Source organism: Macrobrachium nipponense, chromosome 24 (genome assembly GCF_015104395.2).
Source record: "Macrobrachium nipponense isolate FS-2020 chromosome 24, ASM1510439v2, whole genome shotgun sequence".
In the NCBI taxonomy this organism is placed as follows: Eukaryota; Metazoa; Arthropoda; class Malacostraca; order Decapoda; family Palaemonidae; genus Macrobrachium; species Macrobrachium nipponense.
In genome coordinates, this window is record NC_061091.1 from 72,098,803 (window position 1) to 72,118,753 (window position 19,951).

General features: G+C 44.5%; 1 protein-coding gene across 1 annotated transcript in view; it reads left to right on the top strand.

Annotated features, from left to right (window-relative positions):
* Positions 1–209: 209 nt before the first annotated feature.
* LOC135203457 (heterogeneous nuclear ribonucleoprotein U-like protein 1) overlaps positions 210–19,951 on the top strand; it is a 69,803-nt gene continuing 50,061 nt past the window's right edge. The window contains exon 1 of the mRNA XM_064233185.1: positions 210–298. Coding sequence (XP_064089255.1) covers positions 210–298 — 89 coding nt within the window. The remainder of the gene's footprint in view (positions 299–19,951) is intronic.

Here is a 19,951-nt window from a genome sequence, read left to right on the forward strand (position 1 = left end):
GGGAATTTCCCGTAGCCCTCCTTCGTTTTCAACATGTCCATTCCCTGAGTCCTGGGAGTCCGACAGAGGTCTATTCCTAGAGGCACTATGGGACCGATCCTGACGCCCCCACCCCCTCCACTACACTAGGGGCACTAATATTTCCACTACACTTCACTGTGGTCTTCAATGCACTCACTTTCGATTCTAGTGCACGAATCGACTCCATGATGGAAGAAAGGGCAATACCTTCCGAAGCAATAGCTTCATTGCCCGAGGGCAAATACACAGGGTTAGATGTAACAACCTCTACAGGAAGGTTAGAATGCGAATTACTATCCTTACTCTTCACAGAAGCACTTCTGGAGGAAGATCTTCTGATTCTATCCCTTTCAAGCTTACGAACATACGAATCATAAGTCTTCCATTCATTTTCGGTCAACCTTTCACACTCTTTACACCTATCATTCATCAAACAAATATGATCTCTACATTTCGTGCATACTGTATGAGGATCTACCGAAGCTTTCGGTAGCCTCACCTTACACTCTAGCACAGTACACACTCTAAAAACTAGTTGCAGAAGATCCAGACATATTAGAGAAATCCAAAACCAAATTCAAAGACAAAACCACAATCGCGTATGCCAATCCACCGAGCAAGTTTCAAAAAAACCAAGAGACAATCAAATACTCAAGTGAACAAAGAGTTTTCCAAAATCCTAGGCGGAGGTCTGTAAACAGTTGTTTACCGACCGGCGACAGAGAAAAATCTGAATAGAAAATGGGAATGGTTCCTGACACCCGCCTCCCAGCGGCGGGAATGGGTACTAACCACCTGGCCGACCACTGCGTTTGCCGGGAGTTTTGAAATTCTGTCGGACTTCGGAGAATACAGCTATATATATATATCTGACAGGTAAGTGTCATGAACAAAAAGTACATTATAACGCGTCCTGACACCGGAGATGGGCATCAGTCTGACTGCTGTTGGTGAGAAACGCAGCTAAAGACCTCTACTCTCCTTTCGAAGTAAGTATTTTCTCCAAAGTTAGAAATTAAGGCCAAATTTTAAGATTTAAACAGAGGGTAGTGAAAAGGGTGTACACGGCAGTCCAAATCTCACCAAAACGCGTTCAACATTTTTACTTACAACTCGAAATATTTAGAAGATTGACGCCCATCTCGATGTTTACGGATTGGTTGGTTGGTTTTACAATTTTAGGTGTAACACCAAGCACTGGGGCAGCAAAGGCCATTCAGCGCTTACTGTATAAACTATGAGACTATAAAACGTGTTATATCATATAAAGCAGGTTTATTTCTTTGAGGTAATTTACTATATTTTGAAGCGGGGCATTTTATTTTCTCCCAATAGTTCTTCAAGTGGTAAATTATATATGTTGTTGGATCTTCGTTTTCTTTCGAATTTATTACATTCAGTTAGCAGATGACGGACTGTGACCAGAGTAACGGCAATGGTCACAGTAGGGGCCTGTCTTTCCTCACCTTGCAACATCAAGTCATTTGTGTGTTAAGTATGTATGTCCTATTCTTAATCTTGTTTTATATGACATCTTTCCCTTCTTTGACATTGTTGTCTATTCCAAGGTTTTACAGATGATTTAATATGCTTTAATTTATGATTCAATTCTAGCCATTCTTTTTCCCATTTTGATTGACAGTATTCATTTATTGTTGTTTTAATGTCATTGTAAGGTATTTGTATTTTTTTGATAGACTCCTTTTTTACTGCCTTTTTGGCTTCTTTATCCACCTCTTCATTACCCTTTATGCCCACATGGGAAGGCACCCAACATAGTTTTATATTTATAGATTTCCGTTTTAATATCTTATATCAATCCACTACCCTTATTTCTTCAATTACGGGATGAGAAATCTGGTATTGTCTGTTAGAGCTTTCTAAAGCACCTGTAAGAATCCCGAGTATATTACAAAGGCTCGTTTGCCTTTCCCACCATAAAGGTATGTTTTATAGCCTCTAATATAGCATTTATTTCTGCAGTGAATATCGAGCATATTTTGGGGATTTTTTCCCTTATTTTTATATTTTTTGTTACTATAGCATATCCTACACGCTCCTTCGACTTGGAACCATCTGTATAAATACTAATGTCCCGTTTATGTTTTTCCTGGTTGTGACAGAAATTCACTCCTTAATTGTGCATCTGTTACCTTCTTATTAAATGATTTTTTCACAATTTCTATTTAGCATGTCTCCACGGAGGTATTTTAGGCGTGGTTATTTTTGATATGCTACTTGTTCCTAATTTTAGATGTTCTATATCAGGTTTTAATCTATTCTCCAATGGTTTAGAGGCTCTTGTTTATGGTTCATAAATATTAGGTATGTTCATATATTGTGTTTGGATTATATATTTAATCCCATTTCTTCTCTTCGTACTTTCAGGGGATCTATTCCTGCTTCTACCATAACAGAACTTTCCACGGGGGAAGTTCTGTAGGCTTCCAGTTGCATAGTCCTAATACCCATGTTTGTTATGACCATCCAGTTTTGTTAATTAAGTGGGTTTTAGAAGCACTACCATATACTTGACATGCATAATCAAGTTTACTTAGACAAATAGCCTTATATACTTTTTATCAGAGAGGTTCTATCAGCACCCCAGTCCATTATGCGCAATTACTTTTTTTTTGTTTTATTATATTTAAGGATTTTCTCACTTTATCGCCAGTTGCTCTATATGTTCTTTAAATGTAAGTTTTTTATATCAAGTATTAACACGCCGAGGAATTTTATCTCATCATCATATTCAATTATATCATTATTTATGAAATAAAAAGTAGGAATTAATTCCTGTTTTCTTGATCTTGTAAATCTGACTGCTTTTGTTTTTTTGCGGTGAAAATTAAAACCCTTGTTATCCCATTGTTTTTCCCATTTTTTTTACCCTATTTATGGCTGCTTGCTAATCTGTTGGTATGTCCAGTGCTTTTTCACCACTACTATAAATGACGAAGTCATCTACAAAAAGGGATCCTTGGACTCCTGGTGGGATCATTTCAATTATCTCATTTATTGCTATAGCAAACAATGCCACGCTTAGTACACTGCCTTGGGGAATTCTTCCTCCTGGATAAATGATTCAGAAATTTTCTGCCCCCACTTTGACTTTTATATATCTTTCAGATAGGAATTCCCTAATATATTCATATACATAAATGCCCCTCCTATTCCCCATTCTATCAATTTTTTTTAAAATCCCTCCCCTAAGGTGGTAATCAATATGCCTTCTCTAAATCAAAAAATACTCCTATTGTTTGTTTTTTACCAACCATTGCATTTTGTATCTCTCTTGTAATCATTAAGAGGAGATCTATGGTACTTTTATTTTTCCTGAATCCAAACTGTCTGTTTGACAATAGCTGTTTATTTTCTAATACCCATATTAATCTATTATTCACCATTTTTTCAAATATCTTACTTAGACAACTAGTAAGGGCTATTGGCCTATAGCTGCTTGGTGACTCTGGGTCTTTTTCCTGGTTTTAAGCCTGGTATGATTAAAGATTCTTTCCAGGTTTTAGGTATGCTGTGAGAGTGCCATAATTCATTTAAAATTTCTAATAAGAAGGTTTTGCTTTCATCTGGTAGATTTTTTATCATCTCATATCTAATGTTGTCTTCCCCTGGAGCTGTTGGACTTGCAAGTTTCAGGACATTTTCACCAAGTTCTTACATGGTGAAAGGAAGATTATAGATTTCCTGATTATTAGAGTTTATTGGTATTGGGACATCATTTTTTTTATTTTTAATTGGAATTTTTTTGTATAGTTCGAGATACTAGATGTTTTGGCGAAGCATTTACCCAATTCATTTGCTACTAGTTGGGGTTTGAAATAAATAGTGTTTTCTACTTTTAATGTAGGTAATGGTTCTGGCCGATATCTACCCTGCAGTTTATTTATTTTCTTCCAGATTTCTTTGTCTTGAGTTTTAGAATTTATATTATTAATATATTTTTTCCATGAATTTCTTTTGGCTATCTTGAATATTCTTTTCTGCTTTGCTTTAGCTCTCAAATATGCAATTCTATTGGCATCACATTTATGTCTCAGATATCTTCTAAAGCATGTCCTCGTTATCTTCCTTGCTGCTTTACATTCCTCATTCCACCAGGGTACCAGTGGTCTAGTCGGATTGCCTGAGGTAACTGGAATAGTTTTCATTTGCTTTATCATCTATTGTTTTTTAATAGATGTTCATAAGCATCTATGTGGTTTCTAAAGTCAGTAGTAGTTTTTTTTGTTAATCACCGTTTTCTCTTTATATAAATTCCAATTTGCTTCCTCCATTTTCCTCTTCGGTATATATGTTATATTAGAATTATTTTTTAGCTCAATTTGTATTGGCCAGTGGTCACTCCCAAATAAATTATTATTTACTTTCCAACTGAAATCTGTGGCAATTTCTGGGGAACATAAAGTGATGTCTATTGCAGAGGTGCTATTATGATAAACATCAAATCTTGTTGGAGAACCATCATTTAAAATAATCAAATTTTTGTTATCTATAAAATCTAGGAGAATATTTCCTCTCCTGTCAGATGATGTTACTTCCCCACATGGGATGTTTGGCATTAAAGTCACCTACTAGTAAGTAAGGTTTTTGGTAATTGTTCTATTAGATTTTCTAAGTCTTCCACTTGTAATTGTCTATTATTTCCAAGATGATCTATTAAGCGACTTTCTAAAGACGGTTCCATATATATTGAGCATAGTTATTTTTTTTTCTAGGAATACTTGAACTGCAAATGCCTGTATTACTGAGTTAATCCTAACAGGTTGGCATTTGATTGACGAATGCGTTATGATTGCAGTTCCTCCTTGGCTGTTGTCATTTAAAATTTTTGTTGATTTCCACACATTATAATTTATGCCAGCATTGAGAACATTTTTACCTATTTTAGTTTCCTGTAAGTAAATGATATTTGCATTACATTCTCTAATTAGTGATTTTAAGTTTTCATTATTTGATACATATCCTCTAATATTCCACTGTAAAATAGATACTTTAAGAAGGTTTTGGGTTTTGTTTTAGTATCTTTATTTGTTTTCCTGAACTTTGAATTTTTATTGAAGTTATATAATTTGCTGTACTTTGTTCTTCTTTTGGTGGGTGATGTATTTCTGCTATTGTTTTCTTATTGGCTGAAGAGTCTCAGATGTTCTTTTTATTAGAGGTACATTTTTTTTTTTTTAAATGGCTTTTTTGATCTTGGGTTCTATTTCAATACTTTCTTCAATTTTATCTGATGTTTTAACTTTCTCTTTTATTTGGGTTTCTCTTTTTTCATTTTTTGTTTGCAAGCAATTTTCGTTGACTTTGTCTTCTCGGTATTCATTTTTTTCCATATAGATTTTGGGTCTTACTGATTGTTTAATTTGTTTCTTGGATTTGGGTGGGGTTGTTTCAAGTAGTCTTTTTTTGTCTTTTGAATTAGCTCTTGTGTTTTGCTTGTCCTCCAAATCCATCATGTCTTCTTGCATTTCTGGTGTTGGTAATATATTATCTAAATTTGTGTTGCTTATATGTTCTGTAGCTTCCGAGCTTGAATTTGGGGTCTTTATATTATGAGTATTCTCAGTTTGATTTATACTGTGCAATTTTGTAGGAATTTGGTTTTGCACTTCTTTATTTACTACCTCTTTATATGTGTTTTTCCTTGCTGGATCTTGTAAACCTCTTACTTTTAGTTCTAATCTTAGCTTCTCTTATTGACATTCCACCCTTCTTTCTTGTAAGATTTTTTAGTTCGTGTTTGTATAAGTAATATGCGCATTCCTTTGATCTTGAGTGGTGATTCTGACCACAATTTATGCAATTTGGGTTTTCACAGTCCCATTTTGTTGTGTGTTGTATGATCCACAACATGCACATCTTGGAGCTTCTCTACAATTTTTATTTGAATGGCCATATTTATTACATGATTTGCACTGTAGTGGTTTAGGGATATATATGGTCTTATCTCTCTCGTCTGCCCTAATACTTTAATTGTTAAAGGGAGTTCGTTTCCTTCAAATTTCAATTAAGCGATCTGTATATTGATTTTGAAATTTCTACTTGGGATCATAGATGTCACAGTCTTCAATGTTTTTATATCTTTTCTTAAGAGAGTCCATCAACATATTTTTATCTATTAGTTCGTCATCATTATTTGGCAGGATTATTGTACCACAAATACTATTAAGTTTATTATGCTTGGTGACTTTTATTTTTATGTTATCTATGTCTCATAATTTGTAAGTAGTTTTCTGATTGGGCGTAGTAGTGGTTTCCACTCCATGTATTTGTTTGCGTTTGACGAAATTTCATGTTTTCTGTTGGGTATCTGGTCAGTAACAATTTTCCAATTTTAAATTTGAAATTTTGTTTTCACTTTCTATTGTCAAAATCTTGTCCTAGTGTCTTTTCCAAATAGTGATTCAAATAAAGCTAGCGAAGGGCTAGGCTGGAATTTTCTTTTGATAAATCTTTTTTTGGCCTAGTAAAAGGCTCCATAGTAGCTATATTTTGGATTGAAGTGTCCAAAAGGGTGTCCTTGTTCGTTTCCAGGGTCAGATGGTTATCTAGTGTCACAGGGTCACATTTTCCGGGGGACTGAGTTCCATAGTCAATTTCCATTATTTCTTTTTTTTTTTTTTTTTTTAATTACAGAGAAACCAACTACAAGTCATGGAAAAAAATCTGGGTCTCCTCTCAAAGACTTCCCCCTCACCAAAGACACATAGCAGAGACCAACTCCCATATGTCCACTCCCTACCCTACCGAAGGATGCCTCTATCATAACATGATTGGCTCAAGTGTAAGCAAAACCCGCTTGATAGGACTGAGGGCATTGCTAGTATGCAATCATCCCACTCATGTTATTTTAGAGGGCAATCCGGATAAATTGCCGAGAGTCCTACCGTGGAGACTATACCTCCCCGGATTCCGTAGGCAAGTCCCCACATGTAGTCCCGCCCCAATAAATATTGATGTGGAATCACATCAATATCCTCAGGGTCCAAACATAATCGAGCGGCGGACCAAACCGCTATAGTCCCTGCCATTTGGATCAAGGTAAAGCCTAAGTTCAGAGACTCAGCTCCTACCTAGCCTACACGAGGGTTTTAGTGAAGAGAAGGAGGACAGCTAGGGGGAGCAACTGAGCGAAAGAAAGTAAGAGATTGGAAGATGATCAAGTAAGAGAAAAATTGAGACATTTAGATTCAAACTAGGAGATAATTCTCCCAGTTCGAAAGCCCTCTTGCCCGCTACGCATTTTCAACAATAGGTTGGAAATGCGTAACTCCGTCAAGGCAGACTCAAATCAAGAGGGCGATGTTTACGGAGTCGCTTGTGTCAATAAACTTCCCATTTCCTGTGATAAATCCGCACACCACTTGCACCCACAGACGCTGGGGCACTTTCATCACAACAATCGGAACACGGAACTTTACCACGACGTTTGTTAGTAAACAACTGTTTTGCTAGAAGACGACGACGAAGCGTTTCTTCACTTCGATAATTTTTTAAAATAAATAGTAAAACATCATATTTTTATATATTTTATGATGATTAATTTGAAAATATTCGTTATTGAAGAAGTAACTCGATTCTGACTCAAATTTAAGCAATTATTTTTTGGAATTAGAGCGTTCGTTTAAGTCCTGTATTATGACGTCACGACAACTTGGCTTTCGTACCTATAGTAATTAATTGCTTTACTCAACTTTCTTGCAGAACAGTTTACCAGTTATTCATGCAGATTATCAGCTATTCATGTAATTGTTATAATCGTAATGCGCATATATATCTTTATTATTTACTTTTTGGATATAGTATGAAGATGTTTTACTGCCGGATTATCGCCGTAGTGTGACAATCGTTTTCGGTCCCTGGGCCTCTGTTTTCGCACCATAAGAAATTATGGGGCCGAATTTGCAATGACCAGAAAGTCGTTAAAAGAGGAAAGTTAGCATTGAGGGGCATATGTTTTGATTGAGAAAAATACAAATTTATTCAATAGCTAGCTTGTAAAACAAAAAATACTTGATTTACAAAAAACTTGATTTGACAACTAAGCAAGCATACCTACTATGGGTTTTCAGCGACAGTGCAAGCAGGTTTTTGGGCAATACCTATTTCTGTAACGAACACTCGCATCAGAACAAGATTTTGCTATAGTGCATTACACCCAGTGCCGTAATTTATAAGGGTATCGTGAATCACTAATCGGAAAGAATAATGACACTTGTCCTTGTACCGAGAGACAAAAACTCCATTATGCAGAAATGGATACGAACATGCGTAAAAGCTCCACTACCCCCCCCCACACCGCCACCCCTTTCCTTCTTCGTTCCCTCGCGTCCTCTCTCTCTCTCTCTCTCTCTCTGTTACCATTCGGTATGTGTTCACCCTACCAAACTGGGTATTAGACTACACACAAAACGCTGAAATTGGTGAAATTAGGCTATGTATCGGAAGTATATATACATAAATATTAAAGCAATTTTATCATTATTGCATTACTATGACAACCAGAATTCATGGAAACAGTTTATTATATAATGAATCGGCGTATGTGTGAAGCCTCCACTAATGTGGCAATGATGATTTTGCCATTCTTAGCATGCAAACATGACAATTTGTCCAAAATTGCATTTTTCCTAACTATACAAACCTGTAGGTACCTTTTACAATAGGAAGGTTACTTAGCAGCAGACTGGATAGGTCCCGTAAGCTTTCGAACAAGGGGTTCGGTAGTTAACTGCTTGTCTGACAGGCGCACGCGCGCAACTGGGAGGTAAACAATCACTTTTGCTTTTGGCCCAAGCAAAAACTGCAGGGTGAGGGGTGCATGAGGTGGGAACTATGTGTAAAAGGACCTCAGGTTTGTATAGTTAGGAAAAATGATATTGTTATGATACAATAAAGTTTCATACATACTTACCTGGCAGATATATACATAGCTAAGACTTACCGTCGTTCCCCGACAGAAATTCAAATTTCGCGCACTCGCTACAGTAGGTTCAGGGTGATCTACCGGCCTGCCCTGGGTGGCAGGACTAGGAACCATTCCCGTTTTCTATCATATTTTTTTTCTCTTCCACCTGTCTCCTTGCGGGAGCTGGTGGGGGGCCCTAATCGTAATATATCTGCCAGGTAAGTATGTATGAAACTTTATTGTATCATAACAATATCATCATACAATCAACTTACCTGTCAGATATATACATAGCTGATGGCACCCTTCGGTGGAGGGTAAGAGACAGCTACTTCTGGAATAGACAGGTAAACAACATATGTTGTAGGTATAAAAAAAAAAAACCTTGGTTCCTACCTGATAGGTGGTAGACTGTGCTGTAGCCCAGGAGTCTGCATCACCTCAAGAAACTTTAGCGAGATATGTGATCTATGGCCAAGAGTTCTTGTGGTCTGCCGAAGGGGTCTTATCCACTTACTCGGCAGAGCCTGAAAGGACTTTGTCAATGGGTGCTGATCCACTTATATGACAACACGCCTTATGAAGGAGCACACAACCAATCCCGACCACCTGATCCTAACCACCATGTTAGTATTAAAAATTGCTCCGAGTTATCCTCAAACTCTTCACACAACCATAACTCTAATCCACCAAATTGCACATGCACACATTAGTTTTCCAAAAAAAATTTATGATACTCATCTAATAAAAGATATCACAAGAGTTCCTTACTGAACGAAAGTGACTGGCGCCTGTGCGCACCTGCACCTGCTCAGCAGAAAGTCTAGAACATATCTATTAGACTTATGTATTATTTTAAGGATTGGTGTTAGCTCCTGTACCCAGGATTGTGCCCACAGACAAAAGGACCTAAAGAAAAAGCATTTTTCGTAGGTCACACGAACGTCCTTTTAAATAGTGAGAAGCAAACACTGAATTACACCTCCAATATCGTCGCTTCCAAGATATTCTTTAGGTGACATATTTCTCTGAAAAGAGAGAGACTAGCTACTGCTCTCACTTCATGAGCTCTTACTACTCGAGGAGTTTGAAAGAGTCATCCGTGCAAGCCTTATGAGCGTCAGTAATGACGTTCCTGACAAAAAAGGCTTAAAGCATTCTTGGACATAGGTCTTGATGGATCCTTCACCGAGCACAGAGACCTTGTCTAGAACCTCCCAACTGTTTCTTTCTCTGCATGTAAAACTTTAAAGCCCTTATTGGGCAAAGAGACCTCTCCGTTTCCCTGCCGACGAGACCCGATTAAGCCTTTAACTTTGAAGTTTCTCGGCCAGGGATTCGAAGGATTTTCATTCTTCGCCAAAAATAAATCTTTGAATGAACAGATGGCTGAATCTAGTTTGAAACCCACTTTATCACTAAGGGCGTGCAGCTCACTAACTCTTTTAGCCGTCGCCAGTGACAAAAGAAACAAACATTTTCTCGTTAGTCACGAAACGAGGCCAAATGTCAGAGGTTCAAATCTTGCTGAGGACAAGAACTTCAGGACCACGTCGAGATTCCAGTTAGGGGAGAAGTAATCTTAGACTTCATGGTCTCAAAAGATCTAATCAGATCATGTAGATCTCTATCATTTCCCAGATCTAGGCCTCTATTCCTAAAGACGGCCGAAAGCATACTCCTATAGCCCTTTATAGTGGCTACGGAGAGACGAGATTCCTCTCTCAAATATAACAGAAAATCAGCGATTTCTGTTACAGAGGTACTGGAGGAGGACCAACTTCTTCGACTTGCACCACCTTCTAAAAACTTCCCACTTCGATTGGTAAACTCGGATAGTGGAAGTTCTCCGGGCTCTAGCGATCGAGCTTGCTGCCTTGCGAGAAAAGCCTCTCGCTCTGACAAGTCTTTCGATAGTCGAAAGGCAGTCAGAGCGAGAGCGGGGAGGTTTTTGATGAAACCTCTCGAAGTGTGGTTGTCTGAGAAGATCCTTCCTTTGTGGGGAGGGATCTGGGGAAGTCTACCATCCACTCCAGCACCTCCGTGAACCACTCTTGAGCTGGCCAAAAGGGGGCTATCAGGGTCATTTTCGTCCCCTTTGATGTCACAAACTTCCTGAGCCCTTGCCCCAGAATCTTGAATGGGGAAATGCGTAAACGTCTACATGAGACAATCTAGAAGAAGGCGTCTACTGTTAGAGCTCTGGGGTCTTCTACTACTGAGCAAAAGACTTCCAGTCTTTTTGAGAGGAACGTGGCAAAGAGGTCGACATGAGGAGTCCCAAAGAGACCAGAGATTCCGACAAACTTCTGAGTGGGAGGGTCCATTCGGTATGAAGGACCTGGTTCCTCCTGCTCAGCCTGTCTGCTCTCACATTCCTTACTCCTTGAACAAACCTCGTCAAAAGAGAGATGTTCCTCTGTGATGTCCACAAAAGAAGGTCTCTTGCGAGCTCGTATAGGGCATACGAGTGTGTGCCTCCTTGTGCTTTCCGAATGTAGGCAAGGGCGGTTGTGTTGTCTCCGCATTCACTTGGACTATCTTGTTCCTCACTAAAGGTTCAAAGCTCTTAGGGCCAGGTGTACGGCAAACAGCTCTTTGCAGTTTATGTGCCAGGACACTTGAAGAGTATTCCAGTGCCTGACACCTCTCTCTTTTCCCAAGGTTGCTCCCCAAACCTTTTTCTTTTTCCGACGCGTCGGAAAACAATACAAGGTTCGGGTTCTGAGTTCTAGGGAAGTACCCTTGTTTCCTTTCAGTGGGAGTAACCACCATTCTAAGTGGGTGCTTCATCCAAACTGAATGGAAAACTGTCCGAAAGAAGTCCTGTCTTCATGTTCCACGATCTTCTGAGGAAGAACTGAAGCGGACGGAGATGAAGTCTTCCTAGAGGAAAGAACTGTTCGAGTGAGGAAAGTTGTCCCTAATAGGCTCAACCATTCCCTCGCCGAAGCACGTTCTTTCCCTAAGAAGAGAGAGACTTTTTCTAAGAACCTCTCGTTAGTCTCTCTTGAGAAAGGAAATACTCGAAAACCCTGAGAATCCATCCGAATCCCCAGATAGACTAAGTTCTGGCTGGGATCAGTTGGGACTTCTCGAGGTTTACGAGCAATCCTAAGGTCTTTATCAGGTTTAGTGTCAAAGCAAGGTCCTCCAAACACTGTTTCTCTGACTTTGCTCTGATGAGCCAGTCGTCCAGGTACAGAGAGATACTGATACCTTTCAGGTGAAGCCATCTCGCCACATTTTTCATAAGGCTCGTGAAGACCTGAGGAGCCGTAGAAAGGCCGAAACACAAGGCTCTGAATTGGAAGATCCTTCCCCCCGTCATGAAACGGAGCGGTACTTCTTCGACGAAGGATGAATCGGGACGTGAAAATAGGCATCCTGGATATCCAGAGACACCATCCAATCCCCTTCCCGGCGAAGAGCCGCAAGGACTGATCAGAAGTTCTCCATGGAGAACTTCTGTTTCTGAACAAACTTGTCAGAGCGCTGACATCCAGAACTGGTCTCCAGCCCCCCGAGGCTTTCGCAACCAAGAAAAGACGATTGTAAAACCCTGGGGAGCTTGATCCAGCACTAGCTCTATTGCTCTCTTGTCCCACATTTGATCCACCATTTGTTGAAGAGTATCTTTCAACACAGGGGTCCTTGTAATTGGCGGACAATTCCCGCGGAGTTGACGTCAGGGGAGGATTGTCCAGGAAAGGAATGAGGTATCCTTTCTGTAGAATAGACATTGACCAAGCGTCTGTATCGATGAGAGTCCGCAAACCCCCCGGAGCCTGGCACCTACTGGTGTTTGGAGGAACATCACTTCACTTCCCCTTTTAAAGGGACGGAAAGAACTTTTACCTCTCTTTCAGCGCTTTCCTTTTAGAGGGAGCTCTAGAGGGAGGACCTCCTCGAAAGGGCTGCAGAGGCGTAGTAACACCTTTCTTGTCTCCCACCATCATGGTCTCTCTTTTTCCTGGACGATTGAAGGAGAAGATCCTGTCGCTTTCTCCGTCAACGAACGGGAAATGTCCCTCACCAACTGCGAAGGGAACAGAAAGTCGACCTGGGAGCGAATAACAAAGCTGCCCTTTGCGAATGCGAAACTGCTTTCGTCAGAAAAGCGCTAAAAACAGATCTCTTCTTCAAGAGACCGGTCCAAATAAAGAAGAGACTTCCCCTGAGCCGTCCTGTACCGCTTGTCAATGCACGACAAGATCGCAAGGAGTACGTCAGGATCGAGTCCTTCCGAGGCATGGGGCCTCCTTCTTGGCCATCACCCCCAAGGGACCAATCCAGGAAGTTGAAGACTTCCAAAATATGAAAAAGTCCCTTGAGGAGATGATCCAACTCCGAAAGACCCCAAGTTATTCTAGCCGTATGAAGGCTATGTTCCTGGATTGCGTATAACAGACTGGAAGTCAGCCTCAGGCCGAAGCTGGGAGTTCGGAGAGTGAGCCCCATATTCTCCCCAGTCTGGTACCAAATACCTCTCTTGCCCGTAAGTCTAGCGGGAGGCATGCAGAACACCGTTCTACTAACTCCTTTTTGGTTAGCATCCAGCTATCCAGAGACTGAAGAGCTCTCTTCATAGAAATCGGTCGAATCCAGCTTCAGAAAAGCCGACGAATTGGCGTATTGGCTCCCATTAAAAAGTGAGCGAGGAGAAGGAGGAGCGGCAGGGTCAAGGCATCTCCGTATTCCTGAAGAAGGAGAGCTGTCAAAACTTTATAGTTAGACAGCCCTTCTCTGCCGTGAGTCTCGTCTTCTGAGTCCTCTTCCAAGATAGGATCAGAAGGATTCAATTCTCGTTCTGGGTCTTCCTGCCCAATTACTCTCTCTGCGGGAGACAAACTCCTAATTGGAGAGGGGCTAAGAGCATGTACAGAGCCCCTATGAAACCCAAAAAAATCAGACGTCTCGCGCCTGGTTGGCGCCTCGCGCCATGGCTGGCGCCTCGCGCCTGGCCTGGTGCCGCGCGCCTCTCTGAAACCTCGCGGCCTGGCTGACGCCCCGCGCCTGGCTGGCGCCCCGCGCCTGGCTGGCGCCCCGCGCCTGCTGGCGCCCCGCGCCTTTCTGGCGCCCCGCGCCTTTCTGGCGCTATATCCTTGTTTGGATGACGCTTGTCTGGCGCCTCGCGCCTGGCTGAATCCTCGCGCTTGGCTGACGCTGCTGGCTTGGCAGACGTATCACGTCTGGCCAAATCCTCGCGCCTGTAAAGTTGCTCGACGCTTACCTGGCACTTCAATCCTATAAGACGCTTCTCGTCTGGAAGGAAAACTCGCGCTTGACTGGCGGCCGTCGCGCTTGTCTGGCGCTTCATATTCGTTGTATGAGGTCTCTATCGGAGAGATCTCAACGCGCCTCATGTCCCACAGGAGCCTCACTCCTGGCGGGAGAAGGAAGACGAGATTCTTGACAGGAAGCCTCACGTCTTTTCTACGAGGAGGATCCTTTGAAAGGACTCCTACCAAGGCGGATAACTGTTCTTGTACAGCTAAAATAATCCTCTTGGAAGCTTCTCCGGCGTCTTCTTCAACGGGAGAGGGAGACCTCGAAGGAGTTTTGTCCAAGCCAGGGGACGTCAAAACCCTCTTAGCTTTCTTGATTGAGGGAGGCGCTTCTTCCGAAAACCGTTCAGGGCTTGAATCCAACATAGGTTCTTTCCAGTGCCTTTTCAGGGGCCTGGAAAGGTCCGAATCTCCTTCCACCCTCGTTTAGGAGAGGGAGAGGCGGACGAAGAGAAGCACTCTCTGAGGACGCTTTTCCTATAGCGGTCCTGAGCAGTCTGTCTAACTACAGAGCCTGCTGAAGGGACGCCTGAGAGGGGGGAATTCTCCACAACCTCCGTACGGCTTTCGACTTTTCTTCTCCTCTGGGCTTGGGAGCTTGAAAGAGGTCTAGGTCCTGGGAGCGTCGCAGAGACGGTCAGACGCCCCCTCCACAACACTGGGGACACTCACTTCACTAAAATAATCACTTTCACAATCCTTACCTTTCATGGCAACCATTTTGGATTTCATCCTATGAAGTGTAGCTTTCAGATCAGCAATTTCCGAGGCCGAATCTGAATGTAAAGCCAGTGAGGGCCCTGATACAGAATTAGAATTCAAATGCATAGTTTAAAGAAGAGTTTAGAATCATTAAAAGGCTCAATAGGCTTGTACTACCCGCACACCCTTAGATGCAGCCCTTCTGACTCTATCCCTCTCTAACTTCTTCAAGTAAGAGGTTAGAGTCTTCCATTCCTCAACATTCAACCTCTCACATTCATGACAGGTGTTAGAAATAGAACAGTCAAAACCTCTACATTTGCGGCATACAGTGTGAGGATCAACCGAAGCCTTCGGTATCCTCACCTTGCAGCCTACATTCACACACACTCTCACACAACCACTTGAATCAGACATTCTTGAAGAAAAATCAAAAGCAAGTCCAAATCCAGTACAGTAGCGAATGCCAAAACAACGATCCAGGTACGTCCCCAAAAACCCCAAAAAGTCCAAAAAAAAGATGATCAATTGTCTAGAAAAGCGAATTCCAGTCAGGAGGTAGCAGCAACGATGTTGATGCCACCGGCGACAGAAAAAATATGATAGAAAACGGGAATGGTTTTCCTAGTCTGCCACCCAGGGCAGGCCGGTAGATCACCTGAACCTACCTGTAGCGAGTGGCGCGAAATTTGAATTTCTGTCGGGACGACGGAGTCTTAGTTATGTATATATCTGACAGGTAAGTTGATTGTATGAAAATGCAATTTTGGACAAATTGTCATTTGTTCCGACACGGCATACAAACCTTCGGTCCTTTTATAATAGGAAGACTCACTTCTTGGTGGGAGGAATCTGAGTCTTTTGTGAACAGACTGGTGTTTGCCCAACCTTGGAATGCCTCCCTGGTCGTAAGAGCGAGGGAGGGATCCAAGCCTCTGTCCGATTGATCGGGGTGTGCACCGCAGGATCAATGGTCAGACCTCTGGACCAAGTACTAAGAGAGAGGCAAGCGTGTCTCCTCATACCAGCAATGTAAGAACTTGTTCCTGTACAGGAGCAAAGAAAGTCAGTGGGTTTGTCTCTAGTTGGCATCCACTTCCCCCCCCTTGTTGGGGGAAGTGGTGGATATTCGCTCCCATCCCTAGTGAAAGGGATAGGATGGGGCTCTGTCATATAGCTCACCTGCATCTCGCCTCATCCAGCGTAGTGACGACCGTGACCCTCTGCCCACAGGTAGAGGAGGAGGAAAAGATGGGAAGAGAAGCCAGTCACTCACTCATTCTCACATCCATCCGCACAGTCATACCAGGACTCGATGCTGTTCAGCCTGCGAGGGTCTGGGTTAGCTACACAACTTGTTGAGCAGCCACCACGGGTCCCAAGGAAAAGGTATCCGAGGACCTGTGGGCAATATCCTGAAGGTAGAAGGAGGTGAAGGTAGTCTGGTTAGCCCAGACACCTGCCTTCAGGACCTGCGCCACGGAGAAGTTCTTACGAAACGCCAACGACGGGCCAATACTTCTGACTTCGTGAGCTCTCGGACGGGACTACGGGATGCTCACTACCATCAGCCTCATACGCCCTCCTGATGACCTCACGCAGCCAGAAAGAAAGTGTGTTCTTGGATACTTCTTTCTTGGTTACCCCGGTGCTAACGAAGAGGTGTCGACACTCAGGCCTGAGGTGCCGAGTTCTCTTCAGATAGCGCCGTAGCGCCCTCACAGGACAAAGCAGCATCTCATCCGCATCATTATCGGTGAAGTCCATTAGGGAAGGGATCGTGAAAGACTCGAACCTGTCGTCAGGGACCGAAGGTTTTCTGAGTCTTCGCAACGAAGTTTGGGACGAAATCGAGCGTCACAGATCCCCATCCCTGGAGTGTCATACAATCGAAAGGAAAGACAGTGTGGTTCCCTACTCTCTTCGCCGATGCCAGGGCCAGCAAGAAGAGGGTCTTGAGGGTCAGATCCCTGTCTGACGACTCTCGGAGTGGCTCGAAGGGTCTTCGAGTCAAACTCTTAAGGACGAGAGTCACGTCCCACGCAGGGGGCCTGAGTTCCCTGGGTGGGCAAGACCTTTCGAAGCTCCTCATGAGCAAGGAGATCTCGAACGAGTTCGAGATATCCAATCCCCTCAGTTTCAGGACTAGTGCCAGGGCGGCTCTATATCCTTTGACTGTGGGGACTGAGAGGAGCTTCTCTCAGCGAAGAAAAACGAAGAAATCCGCTACTTGCTGAAGAGTGGCTCTGAGAGGAGATATACCCTGTCTACGACACCAACCCACAGAGGACGGCCCACTTCCCCTGGTACACAGTGCAGAGGACTGACGGACGTTTCCAGCCATCTCTGTTGCTGCGCTACGAGAAAAGCCTCTCGTTCGCAAGAGATGGTGGACAACAGCCAGCCGTGAAGACGAAGGGACTCGACTGTTTGGTGGTACCTCTCTACGTGTGCTGGACGAGAAGGTTGTGCCAAGGTGGGGGAATCTCTCTCGGTTCTGCCTGCGAGAAGAGCCAGCAGGTCTGGATACCAAATGGCCTGGGGCCATTTGGGAGCCACCAGGATCATCCTGAGATTCGGGACCAGTGCTCGACTGATCACTTGCGAATCAGGCTGAACGAGGGAAAGTTGTACGCGAAGAGGTTGTCCCACGGATGTTGAAGCGCGTCCTCTGCAGCTGCCCATGGGTTCGGCACGGCTGAAAAGAAAACCTGAAGTTTTCTGTTGTGCCGGGTGCGAACAGATCCACGACTGGTCGCCCCCCACAGGTCGAAGAGCCTTTCCGCCACGTCCTGGTGTAGAGACCACTCGGTCCCTATCACCTGATCCCGACGGCTGAGCTTGTCTGCTACTACATTCCTCTTCCCTGGAATGTAGCGTGCCGAGAGCTCTATTGAGTGAGCCTCAGCCCACTCGTGCACCTGCCGAGTAAACTGGCACAACGGGAGAGACACTAGGCCCCCCTGTTTGTTGACGTAAGCCACCACCGTGGTGTTGTCGCACATCAACACCACTGAGTGTCCCATCAAGCGGTCATGACAAAACTCTTGGAGCGCGAGAAACGCTGCCTTGAGTTCCAGTACATTGATGTGAAGGTGCTTGTCATGCTCGTCCACACTCCTGAAGTCAACAACTCCTCCAGGTGTGCGCCCCACCCTCGGTCGATGCGTCTGAGAACAGCTGCATCTCCTGGGGGGGGAGTGCGTAGAGGCACTCCCTTTAAGAGGTTCCTGTTGTCCAGCCACCAGGCTAGGTCCTGCCTCACCTCCGGTGTCAGTGACACTGGAAAGCTCGGGGGATCCGTTGCCTGTGGACCAACTCTCCTTTAGTCTCCACTGAAGAGACCTCAGGTGAAGACGCCCGTGAGGGACTAACTTCTCGAGTGACGACAGGTGTCCGATCACGACTTGCCATCGCTGAGCTGCCTGTTCCTGCCGAGACAGGCTGCCTCCCTGAATCTGCTGATCCGCGAGCCTGCGGGGAAGACTCGCCCTGCTACCGTGTCGATCAGCATACCCAGGTACTTCATCCTCTGCTTGGGCTCGAGATCTGACTTCTCGAAGTTCACCACGATTCCCAGATCGCGACAGAACTAGAGTAGCCGATCCCTGTCCTGCAGCAACTGCGAGCGGGAGCTCGCCAGGACTAGCCAATCGTCGAGATAACCTCATCAGACGTATCCCGTGCGAATGGGCCCAAGGCATCCACACCAGAGTGAACACTCTCTGTGAACACCTGTGGGGCGGTTGAGGGACCAAAGCAAAGTGCCCTGAATTGGTACACCGTCCCGTCGAGGATGAAGCGGAGGTACTTCCTGGAGGACTGATGGATGGGTATTTGGAAATACGCATCCCCGTCGTGTCCACTGAAGCAATGAAATCGTTCTCCCTGATGGAGTCGAGCACGGAACGTGCCGTCTCCATCGTGACCGGGGGTCTGGCGAACGAACCGGTTCAGGGGAGAGAGATCTAGTCACCGGGCGCCAGCCCCCCGTAGACTTTTCCACCAGGAAAAGAACGACTGTAGAAGCCCGGTGACTGATCCGTGACGATCTCTACAGCTCGTTTGCTCAGCATGGTCTGGATCTCCTGTCTTAATGCTACGTCCTTCGAAGAGCCTGGAACGTATGATTGCTGTTGGACCGGGTTGGAGGTGAGGGTGGCCCGAGATTCGATGGGTAATAGATATCCCTCCCCCGAGGACATCTACTATCCAGGTCTCGGCGCCGTAGCGCTGCCAAGTTGCCCAATGGCTGGCCAGGCACCCCCCAACTTCCGGCAGCAGGTGAGGGGAACGCCGTCCCTAGCGTTTCCCCCCTTTCTTCGACTTCTTCCAGACCTCCTCGCGAGAAGGAAGGCGGGTGGGAGGAGGGCTGGTTACGGCCCCCCTTGGCAGAAGACGAAGAAGACAGTCCTTTCCACGGCTTCGACGAGGCTACCGTCTTAGCTACCGAGGAAGCACTAGCCGAGCTCTTTGGCTTGGCCGCAGTTCGAGGCTGCCCAGAAGCCTTCGAAACTGCCTGGTGTACCAGCGGTCATGTCATCAGTGCGCCCGTCTGTCCACCGCAGCGTCCACCATCTCTCCTGGGAAGAGAGATGAGGAACTCCGTAAAGGTCCATTACGTAGCACTAATGCCGCCTCACACCCGCCGCCCTGGATACTCGTGTAAGGACAGCGTCCCTACGTCGGAGTACCAGGTTGGCCCACAGGTTTACCGTCTGGTGGGCTAGGAAAGGAGATGGCTCTTCCCCCAGACTGGCAAAGCCTCTGAAGGCCGAGTCTCTTCGGGAGAGATTCCCCGGAGTTGGCTGCGACCCTTAGCACTGTGATGGGACCACATGTCTAGCCAGGAGACGGCCTGGAAAGCTGCCATGGCAGTGGATTCCAGGCCAAGTGCCTCTTGCTGCGAGAACCATAGGTTCTCTGACAGGAGCTGATGCAGAGACACCCCCGGTGTTAGCCTGGCTAACTCCGGGTTTACCTGTTTGGGCGGCATCGGTCTTCAGACGGC